The sequence below is a fragment of the Dermacentor albipictus genome, chromosome 1 (genome assembly GCF_038994185.2).
Source record: "Dermacentor albipictus isolate Rhodes 1998 colony chromosome 1, USDA_Dalb.pri_finalv2, whole genome shotgun sequence".
NCBI lineage: Eukaryota > Metazoa > Arthropoda > Arachnida > Ixodida > Ixodidae > Dermacentor > Dermacentor albipictus.
The window spans coordinates 137,937,623-137,954,169 of record NC_091821.1 but is presented as its reverse complement, the minus strand read 5'-3'; the positions used below and the strand labels follow the sequence as shown (position 1 = coordinate 137,954,169).

Below are 16,547 nucleotides of genomic sequence, written 5' to 3'. Positions count from 1 at the left end.
AACAGGCCTCCAAAAAAACGAATTGCTCATGGCTGCTAACACGACGGCGCGTCATGTAGAGTATTTACATAGTTAATTCACAAACACCATAGTAGCAATCACCTGAGAGAAAAGTTTCGTTGTTAAGATCGAGAGCCACTCAATTGAAAGTGATGAAATGTTTCATAGTGGCCCTCAGTAGCCTTTATCGACAATATGGCACACCCCTGATCACGTAACGGTAGCAATCGACTGTCCGTATGGCGAGGCACGCTATGTTCGCGAAACCCATCAGTTCACTACAACTTCGAATTAAAACCATAAAGCATGTTTTTTACAGCGCCAACTGGAATGGCTAAAGTATTCTCGAGCTACTACACCGCGGCTTAGATTTCCTGTATACAAAAGGAAAATTCAAGCACCTTCTGTCTCACCATGTCTCGATCCAGCGTTATTCAATTATACAAACTGATAACTATTCGCTTCGTCGGTACATAAAAGAGAACCTTGCAGGCAAATTAAGTTTGCTCCAATCAAATCGCTAACATTAATAAAGAAAGCACCACAAGCCTTGCATATACTTTCACTTGATTTCTGACCCTCCACCGGGGGAATTTCGATATCTTCAATATGTCCCACACTACTAATCATTGACGCTTCGACTGCTTTCTGGCTGCAGCGATGCGGTCCAGCAGGCATACTTCACTAAAAAAATTGGGCCGAGCAGCCTGTGTCAGTTCGCCAAACAGATTCGTCATGTATATTCCTCAAGCAGCAAGCACCAGTAAATTTCTCAAGTGAGTTTGATTTGATTTAATAATTTCCATTTACACACACACATGTACAGAGGAGTGGTAAGTGGAGGTGGATGAGGGAAAAAAGTCGCACAGACGCGGCTTGAGGTAACCTCACCCCCTTAGGTACAATATGGCTGCATGGGGTAACACATCAAGCGCCATATAAATTACATTTATATAGTGGCCATAAAACATTGCAGTTATACAATATATGAAAGAACAGTGAAATATTTCCACAATAACAATGCAAAACACACTGCGGCATTGAAATAAATAAATGATATACACTGGGTAACATAGACAAAAAAAGAGGAACATAACATACATTATTAATCATTAACAAACGCGCTCTAAAGAGGTGAGTTGAACGTGTAGCACGGAAAAGGGAATATATATTGGTACATTCCTATTTGTACTCTGTAAATAGCTGTAAGCCTTCATTAACTTTACTTCAAGTTTCCGCCGTTTAAAAAAAATGAACACGTGAAGAACCGCCTAATGTTGAGAAGCAGTTAAAGAAGCAAGTGAGGCGTGTAGAATCTAAGCTCCATTATTAGTTAAGTCCCCGTGCTACTGCCGAGCGTTTCTGTGAGGAAATGCGAAAATTCTATATTATACCATGAACTACTCGTCGTGAGCAAACCTGTTTTAGCGGAATAAAATCAACGTAACTGCTGTAGAAGTCATATATAGCCATCTTTGTGACAAACTTGTTGCACCGCGGCAGGTATGGTATCATAACTGGATTCCTATAGGCTATGCTCTTGCGATTGTCTATCCGCGTATGAAAAACCCGCAATGGGCTGGTCTGCGTAGCTTCGGCTGGCACTGTAGCGTTGCCTTCGAGAGCTGCATTGTTGTCTAAGAAATTAGCTCTGTGAATAAATGTTCGCAAAGTAAGACGTCGTAAAAATATATTTGAGACGACCACCATAAGTATACAAGCAGAGAGAACGAGGGCGAACAAACGAAAACACCGCAGAAAGCGCCCGGACAACGCCCGAACTGTAGCAGACGACAGGCGCGAGTCCGTGCCCTGACGTCACGCGAGCGGCGCTCGCAGCGCCGCTCGTGTTCGTTCTCGGGGCTAATAGCGATTAGTAAGAGGCGATTGCAAGATGGGTGGAAGTAGGGAAACAACAAAGAACGGAAACGTGCAAAAAACAAAGTTCGCAATAGGGGGTCAGAAAATTTGGTAATGAGAATTCATCGTGCGTTTTCTTTTTCTTTTTTTTTCTTTTTTAATCTAGGCATGACATTTGGCAGTATTCGCAAATCAACATTAGGGGGCGCTGCGAAGCCTGACCCGGTCTGGCTACACTGTGCAGTATGGCGGCTTTACGGAGGTCCCCGCGTACGCTTTCCTTGGTGAAAACTTTAAGTTTGTTGCACTGCGATGTTAATTCGCGCTGTTTTGTGGGGGGAGAACGGGTAGTGGACGCCGAGCACCTCATTTTAGTCGGTACCAGTGCTACAAAGAGTAATTAAGTAGAAGTGGTCGCGCGTGTGTGCAAACCTCCGGCGTGACAGCGGACCCGCACGAGATTGTGGTGAGAATCGCCGACGCATTCCGGGACCCATCGATCGTGGAGGCAAAGTGTTCGTGCACTGCTGGATTGTCGCAAAAGTGCAAGCACATCTCGGCTGTTTCTCCTGGCACCTTATCCTGGAACATTTGGTGTAGTTGTCAGTCCCGTTAATGTTTCATCTCTACATTGCGTTTCAATGCTGTTCATATTGCAGAGATCGTAGTAAAGTGAAATGTTCATGTGCGTGCACCGTTGTAAGCAGAAGAGATCCTATTATGTGCCGAACTGCAACTTAGCTTCACCTTGTGCTGTGGCGCTTGGGGTTACCTATCACAATATATATCCTGCTTTTTTTCTTTTTTGCCGACATGACTGTTCGTTTCCTATGGCTCATACGTTATTGTTTCACAATTTGTGCTCGAGCAACTGCGTGATATCAGTGGCGACTCAGGCAGAACTCATGAAACCAACTTTTGTTGTCTTTGTTAGTGCCCTTCTTAAAGGGGCCCTGAAACTGGCATGCCGCATAATATAGATACCACGACCCCCACAAGCTCTGTTCGCAGGACGATCAGACAGCCGTGTGTATTTATTGGTCTCTGTAAGTGATGTAGCTCCAGGCGTCCATCTCGCGTTTAGAGAGTGCCACACATGCCTGAACCACAAGTAGCAATGTGTAAAAAAAAAAAAAACTTGACCAGGACCTTGCTACCTTGCCATGCACCGTGTAGCTTCCAGCACACTAGCTGAGGCGAAAGGAGAAAGCAATGTATCAGTGCAATAACTACTAATTCCCCTTACAGTTCAATGATTCGAAAAATTTTTGCAGCAGGCGGTGTCCTTTTGTAGTGAGGTAACTATGATCAGTCGGAAGTGTTTCAGTGCCCCTTTAAGTGTTTGTTAAGTGCTTTAAGTGCATGTTAAACTTTTATGTCACTTACTTTCCATTTATTGATATGTTGATAGTAAGGACAGCTCTATATGCTCTCTGGAGGTCAATAATTGTCATTCACTGATGTTAAGTCTGCACAAGTGTCTCCCCATGTTGTATTACCAGTGGTTTAGTTATGCTTCCCAGGACAGCCATTTGGACTGTATTCAACAAACTGGGAAGGAGCATAAATTATGGTACATATACCAGCTGGGGTCATTTGAATCAAACCATTCTTTCAGAGTACTATACTCTGGTGGCCAAACTTTTTAAATACTCATCGTATGCAGGTTTGGCACTGTTCCATGTTACTTCTCATGTTCTGTTTGGCCAGATATACCCTAATATGCTAAAAAGTGCAACAAAAATGGGCTTGAGTAAAACGTATGAGGCAAGTACAGTGAACAAAATATTGAGTGCATGTGGTTTATTTTGGGAAAAAATACAAGTACGGAAAGGGACAACAAACAGCCATTGAAGAATAACCACAACTCTATGCACACAGATCATAAGTGAACTGCAAATATCTTGGAATACCATAAGATGAAAACTTGCATCAGAATGCGTAGTGTAAATCAGCACTTCAATGAAGAATACAAGTTGCAAAAGAATGTGCATTGCTAATTTACAAAAAGTGTGTTGAAGTTGAAGTCTGCAGGTTTGGCCAACGCAAACAAGTGCAGCATGTAGATCACGTGGCAACAACCGTGTCTGAAAAGTATGAAGTGGCTGAGTGGCATAAAAAATGCTGGATTTCCAAACAGAAGACCGCACTTACTCTCAAGGCCGCCACGCTTTGATGGAGCCAAGGTCACACGCACAAATGCCTCTATGCAGTACAGGCTACTTGCAATATCGCCAGCCATGGCACGACTTCAGGTGAATCACCTAATGCCGAATATGCAAACGTGCCACTGGAATTCATCTTTTGCTGGCACAGCCACAGTTACTTTTAAAATTTCACACATCAACTGAGCAGTCTCTGCAATTATGTTGCTACATGTAGTTAGAGAACAGTTAAAAAGGTGACTCAAGAATGCAGTGGTAATATGCTTCAATTTCACCAATGTCAATGCAATTGTTTTTACACATAACTGGTGCCGTCCTGAAAGTGGATGAATTTTTGTGTAGCACGTCACACGAGCATTCAGAACATCGAATGATGGCAGGCCTGTGAATGTATTTACGTTGCTACTATTTATCGTGTTCACAAACTTCTGTGGAAAAGTACCCGATGTCACTTGGGCAGCCTTGCTTTCTGTAAGCCTTGTCCGTGAAGCCATTTCTAGTAGGAAATTTGCCACGTCTTTTTCTTCTCTTGAGTACTCTGCCATTAATGTCCAGAGGCCAGGTTGGCAAGCACATTCCTGTCACAAAACAAAAGCAAGAGTTGTAATGTCTGACATATCTGACGCGAAATGCAGCTTCTTTTTGTCATTCCAATAATGCACGTCAATGTATTAAATTCAATGTTGGAAGTAGGAAAGCCAGGCTTTTTGCATCAGTTAATTTGCACCCATCACACACCACAATCCTTTCTCGAAGTTAATCCAGAAAACATGCTGCCGGCTAGGTAAAGACAGCTACCACATCACAAATATATAGAAAAAATAAATTGCCATATTTTCTATGTCCTTGTCCCTTATGGTGTTTGCAAGGCTTTGGTCCATGCTGTTAGGGGATGGGAAATCGTCCTGCAATGTCAGATAGAGTTCAGTTCTAGAAACCAGTGGTTAAGCAATGTGTGCACAAGTTGCAATTAATGTGCACCCATCACACACCACGTGCTACAATGCTTTTACGATGTAAATCCAGAAAGCATGCCACCGTCTAGGTAAAGACAGCTACCACAACACATACATATACAAAAAGAAATTACCATATTTCCTTTGTCACTAATTTGGTCCATGCTGTTGCGGTCAGGGGATGGGAGATCGTCCTGCAATGTCAGAGTTTAATCCCAAGGAATTAGTGGTGAAGCAATGTGTGCACAAGTTGCAGGCAGCCAATTTACCATGGTGGTTGTGCTGACAGGTGCATGGGGCAACACATTTGCTTCTAATGGAGAGGCAACAGTTTCTTTGCTTGATTCATTCTGTAATGCATTAAAAGGTGTTGACATCTATTGCATGCTTGTAGACATGGTGTATGTACCATAAGCATATAAGTGCTGCACCATGTAGTCAAATTAACTTACTCTGGCTGACCGATACACACGTCGGCGAAGTCTTGCCAGTGAAAGCTCTTTCATATGAGCATCCTTGTTCTCATCATAACATGACGTCCTTGGCAGGTTTTCAGTTGGTACTGCATTTTTTTCAGCCGCTGTCTTTGACATGCTACATCTGAAAAAATTAATGAATTGTTTATGCTTTATTGTGCCTCAATATGGGCTACACCCAGAATTTTTTTTCTTTTTACCTCAGAAACAAGGCCACAATATTTATAAAAAAACATTTGCAAGGAAATGAAGCACGGTTTGAGTGTGCAAGGCTATGCAACGTTGTACACCGAATGTAGCATCTGCAAAACGTAGTTGAAAGCTGCTCATAACGCAAAGTACACAGGTGCAAACACCACCACATGACCGGAGTAGTTTTGCCACTGACTTGGGGATGATTTAATAACACAGATAAAGCTAGCTTAGGTACTAATACTGCACATACATATGCGACACGTCAGTAGACGGCGGACGCCGTAAATTTTCCTCGAAACTAGCAAACGCGTGTAAAATTGACATGTGGCTGTCGCGTAAGTGGCAAACTTCTGCAATGAACGTGATAGGCTCGCCGTCGGTGCGAAATACCAGTGTCATATGGCCACTCTTGAGCACGTCGGAGATTCTAAAGTGCAAGTGGCAAATTCGTAATCAGTCGCGCTGGGAAGTGCCCGCGTGCAGTGCGCCTGTGCTGCAAGTTCATCCGCACCACGCATGATATTTATTCCGCTTTAGCATGCCACATACGTGGCACGTTTACACTCAACACTTCCCGAACTTGCTAGTACATCATTCGTAAACATTTGAATCTCCGACGCCCGTATAAGTTGCGCGAGACGTGCTGGGCATCAAAAGCCTCCCGAGTTACAGCCGGGTGTAGCCAACGAGCGCAGAGGTGACGTTGCTCGCAGAAACCGCTGTGAAGCGTCGAACATGAGCTCTAATTACAGCCATTGTGGTTAACGAGTGCAGAAGAGACGTTCCTCGGAGAAACCGCTGTGACAGGTCTCGAACCTGTGCTCGAATTTCGCGTTGCGGCTAACATATGCAGCAAATAATGCATAGCCCAATCGCCAGTGCCCGCAATGCGAAACGTGTTTACATAAGGTGACACAGCGACATGTATAATGGCCACGCACAATGGTCATGCATTAGGGTCGAGTTCACAAGTTCACAATAGTGTCTCACCTGGTAAGGAGAAATTATCCCGTGCAAAATGCCGTGAGCAAACAGTCACTGTAAGCGTCACAGCCTTGCCGATGCGGAGGTTAGCGATCCACCTGGTTCTCCGGATTCAGCCTTTCCACTCGGAGGGAAGTGCGTGAACGGAAACATCGCTGTCCTTCCATCTCGCTGGCACGCACCGAGGAACACAGCAGAACTGCTTGGCCGTTCGCTTTTTCTTTGCTAGCAGCTTCGTTCTTCCATCCGCGACAGCAGCCTCTACGGCACACACGGCGACTGGACCTCCGTATTTCGTTTCTTTCTACTGCCGCTAGGTGTCGCATGAATTGCTGGAGTTGCGAATAATGCCAAGAGCTTGTTGGCGCAACCCACCGCCCGTTCCAGAGAGGACGCTATAACATCCATCCCATCCATCCGTCGTGGCACATTCTCCTCTCTTGTTTACATTTCTTATGGTCCGTAGAATACTTACTAGTTTGTGTCCGCCGACCTGAGCGAGGGCTGTTTCCGAAGGACGGAGGCGCTGCGAGCAGTCCTCGTGCTACAGCACGGCCACCCGCTTGCGTGTTGGCGAAGCGCGCGCGTGTTCGGCGTAGTTTAGCCATTCCTTTCTTTAATTATTATTTTCAGCTGCGTGTACTTAAGCCGTTTTAGAGCAGTAGTTCTTACTGGTGTCATGAGAGGTTTGAGCTGCGTAAAGTGGTATTCGTTCTGGAAGTCTTTTTTTCGCTGAGCCGTATGAAGCGTGGTATGAAGCATGCCTTAGGAGTGGGGATAGGGCTCAGAACACAAAGCAATTTGCGCAGCCTGGAATAGGTTGAGCACAGAATTTATTGAATGCGAAGCATTTCTTGGCGAACATTTGCCCCTTTGGCAGTATCTATCCAGCCGCCTACGTCTTGGTGCTCTCATGGACGTTTCGTTAGCTTGTTGTGTGCCGAAATTGGCATAGTATGACAAGAGTATATGACGAACGTAAATGATAGATCGTGACATGAATGTCATGACATGCGTGTCATGTAGGTCGCAAAATGGCCGCCTACGTCTTTGTGGTCTCATGGTCGTTTCGCTAATTTGGTAGGCTCCCCGCACACTGCTTCGCATAACATCGTTTCCCACCGGGCGCGGGATCTGCCCGTTTTCTGTAATTCTGGAATCGAACGCATAATTTTACATAACGCGGTTTCTGATAAAGCACGTAAGTTGTCACTTGTTAATTTCCGCCTATTAAGTACATTTGGGAGACAGAAACGAAGAGTTTGAAGTCCATAATTAGTACGAGGACATGGCACATACCAATAGACGTCTCCCTGCTTGAAAACAGTGTGACGTCACTGCGAGTGCCCCTCCCATCTGCCGCAGCAGCGAAGTGGGCGCTGGTTGAAAAAAAAAAGTTCAATATACTTGTTCTCTAATGCATAAGAGCGCTGCTTGTGTATCAGCGGCTGCGATCGTCATTCCGGCTTATTGCTATTTTTTGCAATAAGCCGGACTATACTTCCAAGCCGGATTATACTTTCCATATACTTTCTATACTTTTTTATACTTTCTAATAAGCCGGATTATACTTTCCAAGCCACTGTGCTTGAAAAGTATAACCGTCCCCATTTTACCGGCGCAACAACGTGGCGTTGTTGTCGACTGCATGGTTCCCTTAAGTCAGCACGTAGCTATGTCGTAAGGGTGTGCCTCGTCCCTATATCAAACAGCCAGAATAATTTATTACTCTTCGAAAGCGAACATTTCATCTCAGAAGCTAGATGCACATTTTCACGGTGCAGGAATGATACTTCGCCTAAATGACTGGTTTTCGGACAAAAATTTGCATTGCGTTGTCGTGAAGGTACTCACTCGCGCCCCATTTACACTGTAGTGTTGCACAATATACAACATCAACTTCGTCTACAGCTATCAGCCATACCCATCACGGTAGCTCTGTGGAGCCGTACCAAGTAATGCCGCCGAAATTCAGATGACCGAGGAATGCAGAAACACTTGTTGCTATGCTTTAGGAGCACGGTAAGAGACTCTAGGTGGTGAAAATTAATCCGGAGCCTTTCTTTACAGTGCCCCCCATAAACCGATGTGCAGCTTAGGGATGTTAAGTACCATCATTTATTTTAATTATTCGTCATGGTCATGTGAATGCACAAAGTAAAAGCGTACATAAGTACATAATCCGTTACGCGGTAACTTCGCTATGCCTGATGCCTCCAAAGTGTCTGCCGCCTCCCTTTGCTGCTCTCAACTTTGAAAGACCCTTTTTTTTTCATGTTAGGTCCACCATCACAACACGAAGTCCGTGCCGTGAAGGTGAGTATAACGATAAAAAAATTAAAGTTCAATTTTACTTAAAACCCACGAGATCTGCGTTGAAACGCGATAATTTCAATGATTTGCCTTTTGTGCATTCCCCGTGGTGAGACGTACACACGCAGCTTCGGCAGTGGTCAAAACATGCTGGGAGCTCATTACCAGTCATACTTTTTAGTCGATAGATTATGCTCAGACGAAGATTTTTTTTCTTTTTTTTTACACACAGCGCAGAAGGCACCCAGATACATTCGCTAACTAATCATCGCGTCTCATTCATTCTCACCTATTCAATAGTTATAGGTTCTGAAGTTCAATCTGCGCCTGATCACTACGACTGGCCTTATTACACTCAACACGCGTCTGCAGCCTCGCAAGCGAGATGTATTGCCAATCGTATTGTACACCACGCACACACATAATGCGGTTCGTTTCCCTAACTAAAGATGAGCTGATATCGTCGCTGTTTTTCGCCGCACACTTTACCACAAGGAACGTAGCTCACTTCCAGGAAAACGCCAACATTCTTCAACCCACAATCCATCACAGACCACCACGTGGTTCACGTTCGTAAGTAAAGAAAGGCCAGAGTCGCCAGATTTTCGTCACGCAGTTTACCACACATCGACGTAATTAATATAATAAACATAAATAAAACAACTTTCCATAGGTGCTGTGCAGTTTACAATTGCAGTAACCGACGTAGCGTGGAGAGCTCGTACTTTTACTTGTCAAGCAGTCCAGCAGCTGTACGCCGTCCTGAAAATCGCAGGGTGGACTGCGATATAAGTTTAACTGGTTGGCCTGACGGAGAGGTTAGAAGGTTGCTTCGCCATTTTACTTTTGAATTGAGACAGTCTAGCGATTAATGCGATGCAGGAGATGTTAACGAATAAGCATACCTTTCAGAGGAAAAATTCGCGGGTCAGTTGGGTGCGGAAGGCCATCTGTGGCGACCCCAGAATAATTTTATGTATTAAAAAAGTCCGATGTATGCTCTCTATGATCGCACAGTTCATCATTCGCACTATTTTTAGAATTCAGGAAAGTTTTAGTAGGCACGAAAGTAGGCCAGCGGTGACATATTTTTTAAGAAAATAAACATTCGCTTTAATGCAGCTTTCAAATAAATACACATGCCAAATGGCCTTGGCCGCAGGTGGTTTGCTTCGTCAACGCTGAGTGGGACCCTTTGGCTTTGTACCTGAGAAGAGACGAGAAGGAAACACGGTTAGATCATGTGCATGTTCCTCTCATATATTGCATCTTTCGGGCTCAACACACCGCTATGGCTGTGGTGTTGGGCTGCTAAGCACAAGGTAGCGGGATGGAAACGCGGCCATGGTGGCCGCATTTCGATGTGGGCGAAATGCGAAAACGCCCGTGTACTTAGATTTAGGTTCACGTTAAAGAACCCCAGGTGGTCCAAATTTCCGGAGTCCCCTACTACGTCGTGCATCATAATCAGATCCTGGTTTTTGCCCGTTAAACCCCATAATTTTTAGCACAGCACTGGGGCGGTACAACATATACATTTTGACTCCCGCTGTTTTTGGTTAATTAGTGTTGAAAGCACTGCGAATAGACTGGTGCATCACACATAATGCTTGCATACGTTATTAGTCAGCTGTAAGGAGAAATACTCTTGGAGCAGGCCTGCATAAAAAGCAATACATGGAGCGAAAAAGGCACCAGAGTCTCAATGAAGTTTTGATATCAGAGTCCATAGCATAAAAAGAAAACTTATTTTAGCGTAGAGACAAGGCAGTCGTGGAATGAGCTGGCTTGCTGACAAGTGAAACTGATGATAATTAATGCACATTTAGTCGCTCTTCCCCCCGTCCCCTCCCATCCGCAAGAAACAAGGAAAGGAACAAAGTATCTTGGCACAGCCTGCACTTAACTAAATCAATGGTCTATGTCTACAATGGGTTCTGCATTGGTCATCATGATCATGAGGGAAGTTAAGAACTCTGTGCACCGCGTGTTGTGACTGAAAATATTTCTGGTGTTGAACGCTTCATTAACGTACATTGTAAGTCTTGTCGAGGAAGCAGTTTACCGTTAGAAAATGTTGGCTTGTTCTAGGTTGCTTCAACCGTGGTAGCCTTTGCCTCCCAGAAAACCACCGCCATAGCCTCCACCGTAGCCTCCGCCGTATCCGCCTCCATAGCCACCGCCGTAGCCTCCGTAACCACCGCCGTAGCCGCCTAAACCTCCGCCGTAGCCTCCGTAGCCGCCGCCGTAGCCTCCAGTGCTGACGAGAGCGTGGCTTACAGTCACCACAGGCTGGACTGTGTGCGAAACGGTGGCTACGGGCTGTTTCACGTAGCTCACCACGGGTTTGGTCACATAGCCAACACTGACGACAGGTTTCTTCACGTAAGAGACCGTCTTGACGGGAACGGCAACAGCGTGGCCACCGCCATGCCCGCCTCCGTATCCACCTCCATATCCACCTCCATATCCACCGCCGTAACCGCCCCCGACAAAGGCGAGGCCTCCTCCGTAACCGTGACCACCGTAGCCACCACCGTAGCCACCACCGTAGCCACCTCCATAGCCTCCACCGTAGCCACCGTATCCGCCAGCGTAGGCACACGCGACAAGTGTAGCGAGGACAACCTGCACATCAGCACATTTGATGTTATGTAGCGATCGACGTATTGGTGCAACAATTTTTTCCCACCTCGCAACGCCTCGCTGACACCACAAGTAAAAGGCAAATTGTCTGAGCACTCCCATAATTCCTTGCTAAGCCCTATCGAGTCTACCACACCTATATTTACGGCTGCAACTATGCGACAGCAAAAATAAAATTTTGCTGCACCGTGTGGTTGCGACAAATCAATACAGTAATAGCTACATTTTGCGTACATTTCTCTACGTGGGAAGCTTTCGTGGGCACCACACTGGAAATTACGAATAGAAAAGCATGAACTTTCATGTTATGTAAGTACTCCCAAAGCCTGCTAACGAAATTTATTACCCATCTTGAATTCCTTCCAGGTAGTCTATATAGGCTGCTTGAAGGGAACTTCTTAATGCTTTGATCCGTGAATCTTTAAACGTTTCGAAAATGATTCAAGATTACATACTTCGTTAAAAACATGATGTAGAGATTCGTCAAGAACAATAAGGTGCTTGTCAACTATATATAGTCGAATAAAATTCATTACTACAAATACGCAGAGGTTCGGTAAAGAGAGCTCCAGCAAATTGAGCGTGGTGTTCCAGGTCTTCATTGACTAAATATTTGAAAAACATTTTCTTCTGCCACGCACTGTGTATTCGACCAAATACAGTGGAAAAGAAAAGTGACTAAGCTCTCCTCCTACCCCCGCAACTTGGAGAATGCGATTCCCTCGTCCAGATTTGATTACTTCCCTTCAAAATCTGAATCCTGGGTAACCTTGGGCGTTTGGGTGTTGTCATTGCGGGATTTTGAGTGCATGAATAGCGTATTCATCTGTCCTGCAAGGCAGGTTGGCATAGCACCGTCATGGAAGTCACTGTTGCAAATGCGAGAACGGTGATTTGTTGGCGCTTTGATACGGAGCAGTGTGAAAGGAACACTTGAGAGCACAAATAAAATGCGATCGAGAGCGCATAATGAACCCTTCTTGTTGCGGATACTTTGCTCGTGTTTCGCCCAAAATAAAACTCTGAAGGCGAATCAAACAAGCAATGGTACTTAGGCTGTGATCTCGTTCTCAGCATATTTGAATACAAGATTCGCGAGTAATCGTTGCTTAAAAACAAACTCGTTCTCAGCAGACGGAGGCTTGCCTCCATCTACTGGGAAGGAGTTTGTTTTTAAGCATTGATTACTCGCGAATCTTGTATTGGAATTGGACATGCTAATATAAAACAAGTAGCCTTCGCCTTGCACCTGCGCTCTCGTGCAATAGTTTTACGCGGGACAAAATGTGTTTAGCCACTACGGTCCCTTCAAAGAAACTTGTACGTTCCGTTTTATAATTGCTCGAGGGGGTGCAGTGACTTGCTTGCAAGCCGCGTCAGCCACTTGCACGCGATCACCCTGCTATGGTGCATACGACATTCCAGGGCTGGTATAACAGAATGGTGACTTTGCCTGCTTCTATTCCTTCTTGCCAGCTGCAAAGTCAAATGTTTGATTCACTGCGACTTCTTTTTCCTTCGTATTTTTCTTTTCCACTTCCTCGCGAGTAGGCTAGCCAAGCGGGCGACAACTTGGTTACCCTCCCTACTTTTCTTTCTCTCTCTCTCTGGGGTTAATGGTAGCGACGCATATCTCGAGGAAATTACGAAGGTCAAAGTAACTTTGGGCTAGAACGGTCTAGAAGGGCGAACGAAGTGCTCTGGGCCTTCGGCGCACTCTTGGTTCAGGAAGTTCCAATAATTCTGCTTCGGGACAGTTGTAGCCCGTTGGTGAAGAGGCGGCAAATTGGCAAAAATCACCATCTGGTTATAAGTTCTGTTTTAGCAGTTACAAGGTGACAGATATGGTGGTACCTTGGAAAATTAAATAAATTCTCCATGCGTGAAGCACTGCATCAACTAGCGATTGTGCATATCCGTGAAAACACGAAAATAGCCAATTAACTTATAATAATATCCTACACACTCTTTGTTGCAACGGACTTGCTTTCTTAATACCTACATATAGTGTCCCAGTTAACGTTAGCCAAGCTGTTCAATGAAAGAAGTAACAATACAAATAACATGGTGCGATATATGATCTTAAAACCTATAGTGTTTGGTCGTCAGAGCACTGACGATCGAACACATTAGGTTTTATAATTTTATTTTGCACCCTGTTTCTCTAATACTTTTTTTCCGCTGAACAGCTTGGCTAACGTTAGCTGGGACGCACGTATATGTATATAAATGAAGGCGTCCCCGTTCTTTAAAATACATTAAGTAAAAACAAGCTTGGCAGTTATTTTTTTAAATTTTGATGGTGAATAATGGTTCTGTTTTAAACTGAAACAATTTGCCCACTTTTGTGCAACGCATATGTCCACTAAGTGTTCTCTTGTTGCCCTTGGCTGTTGAAGCGTCGGCTTTTGCACATTCGTGCGCTTCATAAAGTAAGGGTGTTGCTTGCCGGGGCAAGAGATGAAAGTCCCCACACAGAGGTAAAGATACGTTTCCGTAACAGGAGCTTGTTATGACCCTTGTGCAGGGAGGCAGAGAGCAAAATTACTTGGATTACTGGAGAGGTTTCCCAAGGCATACACATAACATGGGCCGTTAGGTAGTGATCGAATTGCACTTCGCTGTCATATGTTTCGCAATTGTCTACGTAGGTTGGCATGAAGTGCGAGCTAGGTACGCAACGTACAACATTTTCGTATATTTTCCTATTGGTTCAATGTGCTCGAAGAGAAGCACAAAGTATTGTGCCACCAACACAATACTTCGAGAGCAGTCAGTTCACTCTGATAATTGAATATGCATGCAATATGAGCCGTAACCTCATGGCCAAGGGTGTTTCTTGATTGGCAGAGTTCACTGAGAAACACGGACAAGGAAAGTCCACGGAGGTGTTATGAAACAGCTTCTTGGGCTTTCCTCGGAGAAATTGACTAACATCTCGCGGCTTCTACGATTCAACATCACCTCATGGTGCGGTGCATATTGTCTATACTCAGGGACTCACGGCGAGGTTCGGAGCTCAACTTCCTTCCCGAATCAAGCACACGACCGCATGGTGCGCATGCAGATGCGTCATTGCCGCATACTCGTCTTCCAATACGTAGCGAGAGCCGCACGTCGAAACGCGCAAGTCCGCACTTACGAGAACGTTCATGGTGATGGTATTCCTTGTGTCTTCGGTGCAAAGGAGAGAACCGGTGGGGCGTGTGGCACAGTGGAGGTGGACGCCGCAGTTTTATAGAGACAGGCAGAAATGGCGGGCGAAAGTTGACCCAGTATCCGGGGGATCACGCACCCCCCCCCCCTACTCCTCCCACAGTTTACCCCCCCCCTCCCCCCAGCCCCAGCCTTCAGCCACACGATGAAAGGAGGCTCACGTGCAACGCCTCCGGGACGGAGGGTTTCTGCGGTCTTCGCCTTTTTTTTTCTACTTTGCCTTCGGAAGACGGAAGTCCCGGTAAAAAATCATGCACGCGCACGTTACGGGCAAGGGACGCCTTATTACATCGCGCTCGCGCGCGCTCTGCACCACTTCGCGCTTTCAGAACCGAACCACGCGCTGAGGCCTGGAATCTGCGCGAGAAGCAAACCAAAGCGAGCTTCCTGCCAAAGACATACCCGCCAGTGGGACTCCGGGCGATCGCAGGAGCAATCGTGCCAATTGTTTCGTTATTGCCGCTTGCGGTCTGGTGCAGGACGCTAGGGGAGAGGCGATCCCCTCCGCGACCCCCCCCCCCCCCCCCCGCCCACTTCTCTATCCATTTCTCGCCCTATTTTGACGGTATACGGGGGCCCCGCTGGGAAAGACCCGGATTGTGACCGGTGTGTATTGAACTAGGCTAAAACAACCCTCCCTGCTCGCGGACGGCATGAATACCGTGGCGTGCGTATACAAATAAAGAAAAGAAGGAGAGCCTTTAGTTGCTCGTGGACCGTCGACTTGGAACAAAACCAGAGCACATATACCGCGCTCTCGCGTAATTCGAGAGCGCAAGAGGGCTGCGTTCATACAGAGCCAGTGACAGGCGCCACAATATCTTAAGTGCTTGATCGAATCTCTCTGTTTCAGTCCGTTTTGTAAAGCACCCGTACTCAGCGAAGTTCTTAAAGTATGTTGCAGGTGTACACAAGGAAGCGACTTGTCTTCTGGAGGACTCCATTTTTGGAACTTCAGAGTGGTTGTCGGGCCTCACGCCAACAAAGAAGTCGAGCAAAATCAGGGCCCCAATTAAACGTTTGAGATAAGTTTTCTCACTCGGGCGTGTTTTTTTTTCCCTGCTATTGAGGAGGGGGGCATCTGCACCGTTGATTGTTTTCTGTTCCCTTGCCCTGCACATCGCTGCGATTTCGTGACAGATTTTGTGGTAAAGGTAGTTAAAATTCGTAGCAGCTTATTTAAAGTAAAATCAACTATTCGTGTCTTTACCCAGGCGAGTCTTGGCAATTCTTCAGTCTTTCTTGTCTGAGTTGCATTTGATTTAGCTTTCGGGCAGTATTTAGAAGAGCCGACAAGCGTATGTGAATTGAGCGACAGGAGCTCTTTTTTTTTTTTTTAACACAGCACAGATAAATTTCGAAACATAAAAAATAGGCAAAACGTCGCCCGACTTTATTACAGCTATTATGTTCGGCAAAGTAACCCATTTATGTTCATCAGCTGAATGGTGCATGCAGGTAAGAAATGATTACAATTTGGGGGAAATGGCCCGCAACTATCTGTCTAGTAGGATGCAGAACGTAGAGATAAACGGTACATGATCTAACATTTTAAACGTGAGTTTAGGGTAACCACAGGTATCTGTTTAAGGCTCTGTATTGTTTCTGGTATGCATTAACGGTGGATCCTCCAGTATTAATGAGGACACCACTGTGCAATTATTCACAGATGATTGTTTACTTTGCCGGGAAATTAAAGATGAGAAAGACTAAAAGTGCTAACTGATGCTCTTCTT

The 16,547-nt window shown here is 45.5% G+C and overlaps 1 protein-coding gene across 1 annotated transcript; it reads right to left on the bottom strand.

The window, feature by feature from the left end:
* Positions 1-10,037: 10,037 nt before the first annotated feature.
* On the bottom strand, positions 10,038-14,797 carry LOC135911778 (acanthoscurrin-2-like). Its single transcript, XM_065444113.1, has 3 exons — positions 14,738-14,797; positions 11,015-11,577; positions 10,038-10,156 (listed from the first exon to the last, which is right to left on the bottom strand). Exons 1-2 carry the CDS (start codon positions 14,747-14,749, stop codon positions 11,047-11,049), a joined length of 543 nt encoding a protein of 180 aa, XP_065300185.1. The 5' UTR covers positions 14,750-14,797; the 3' UTR covers positions 10,038-10,156; positions 11,015-11,046.
* Between the last annotated feature and the right edge of the window lie 1,750 nt (positions 14,798-16,547).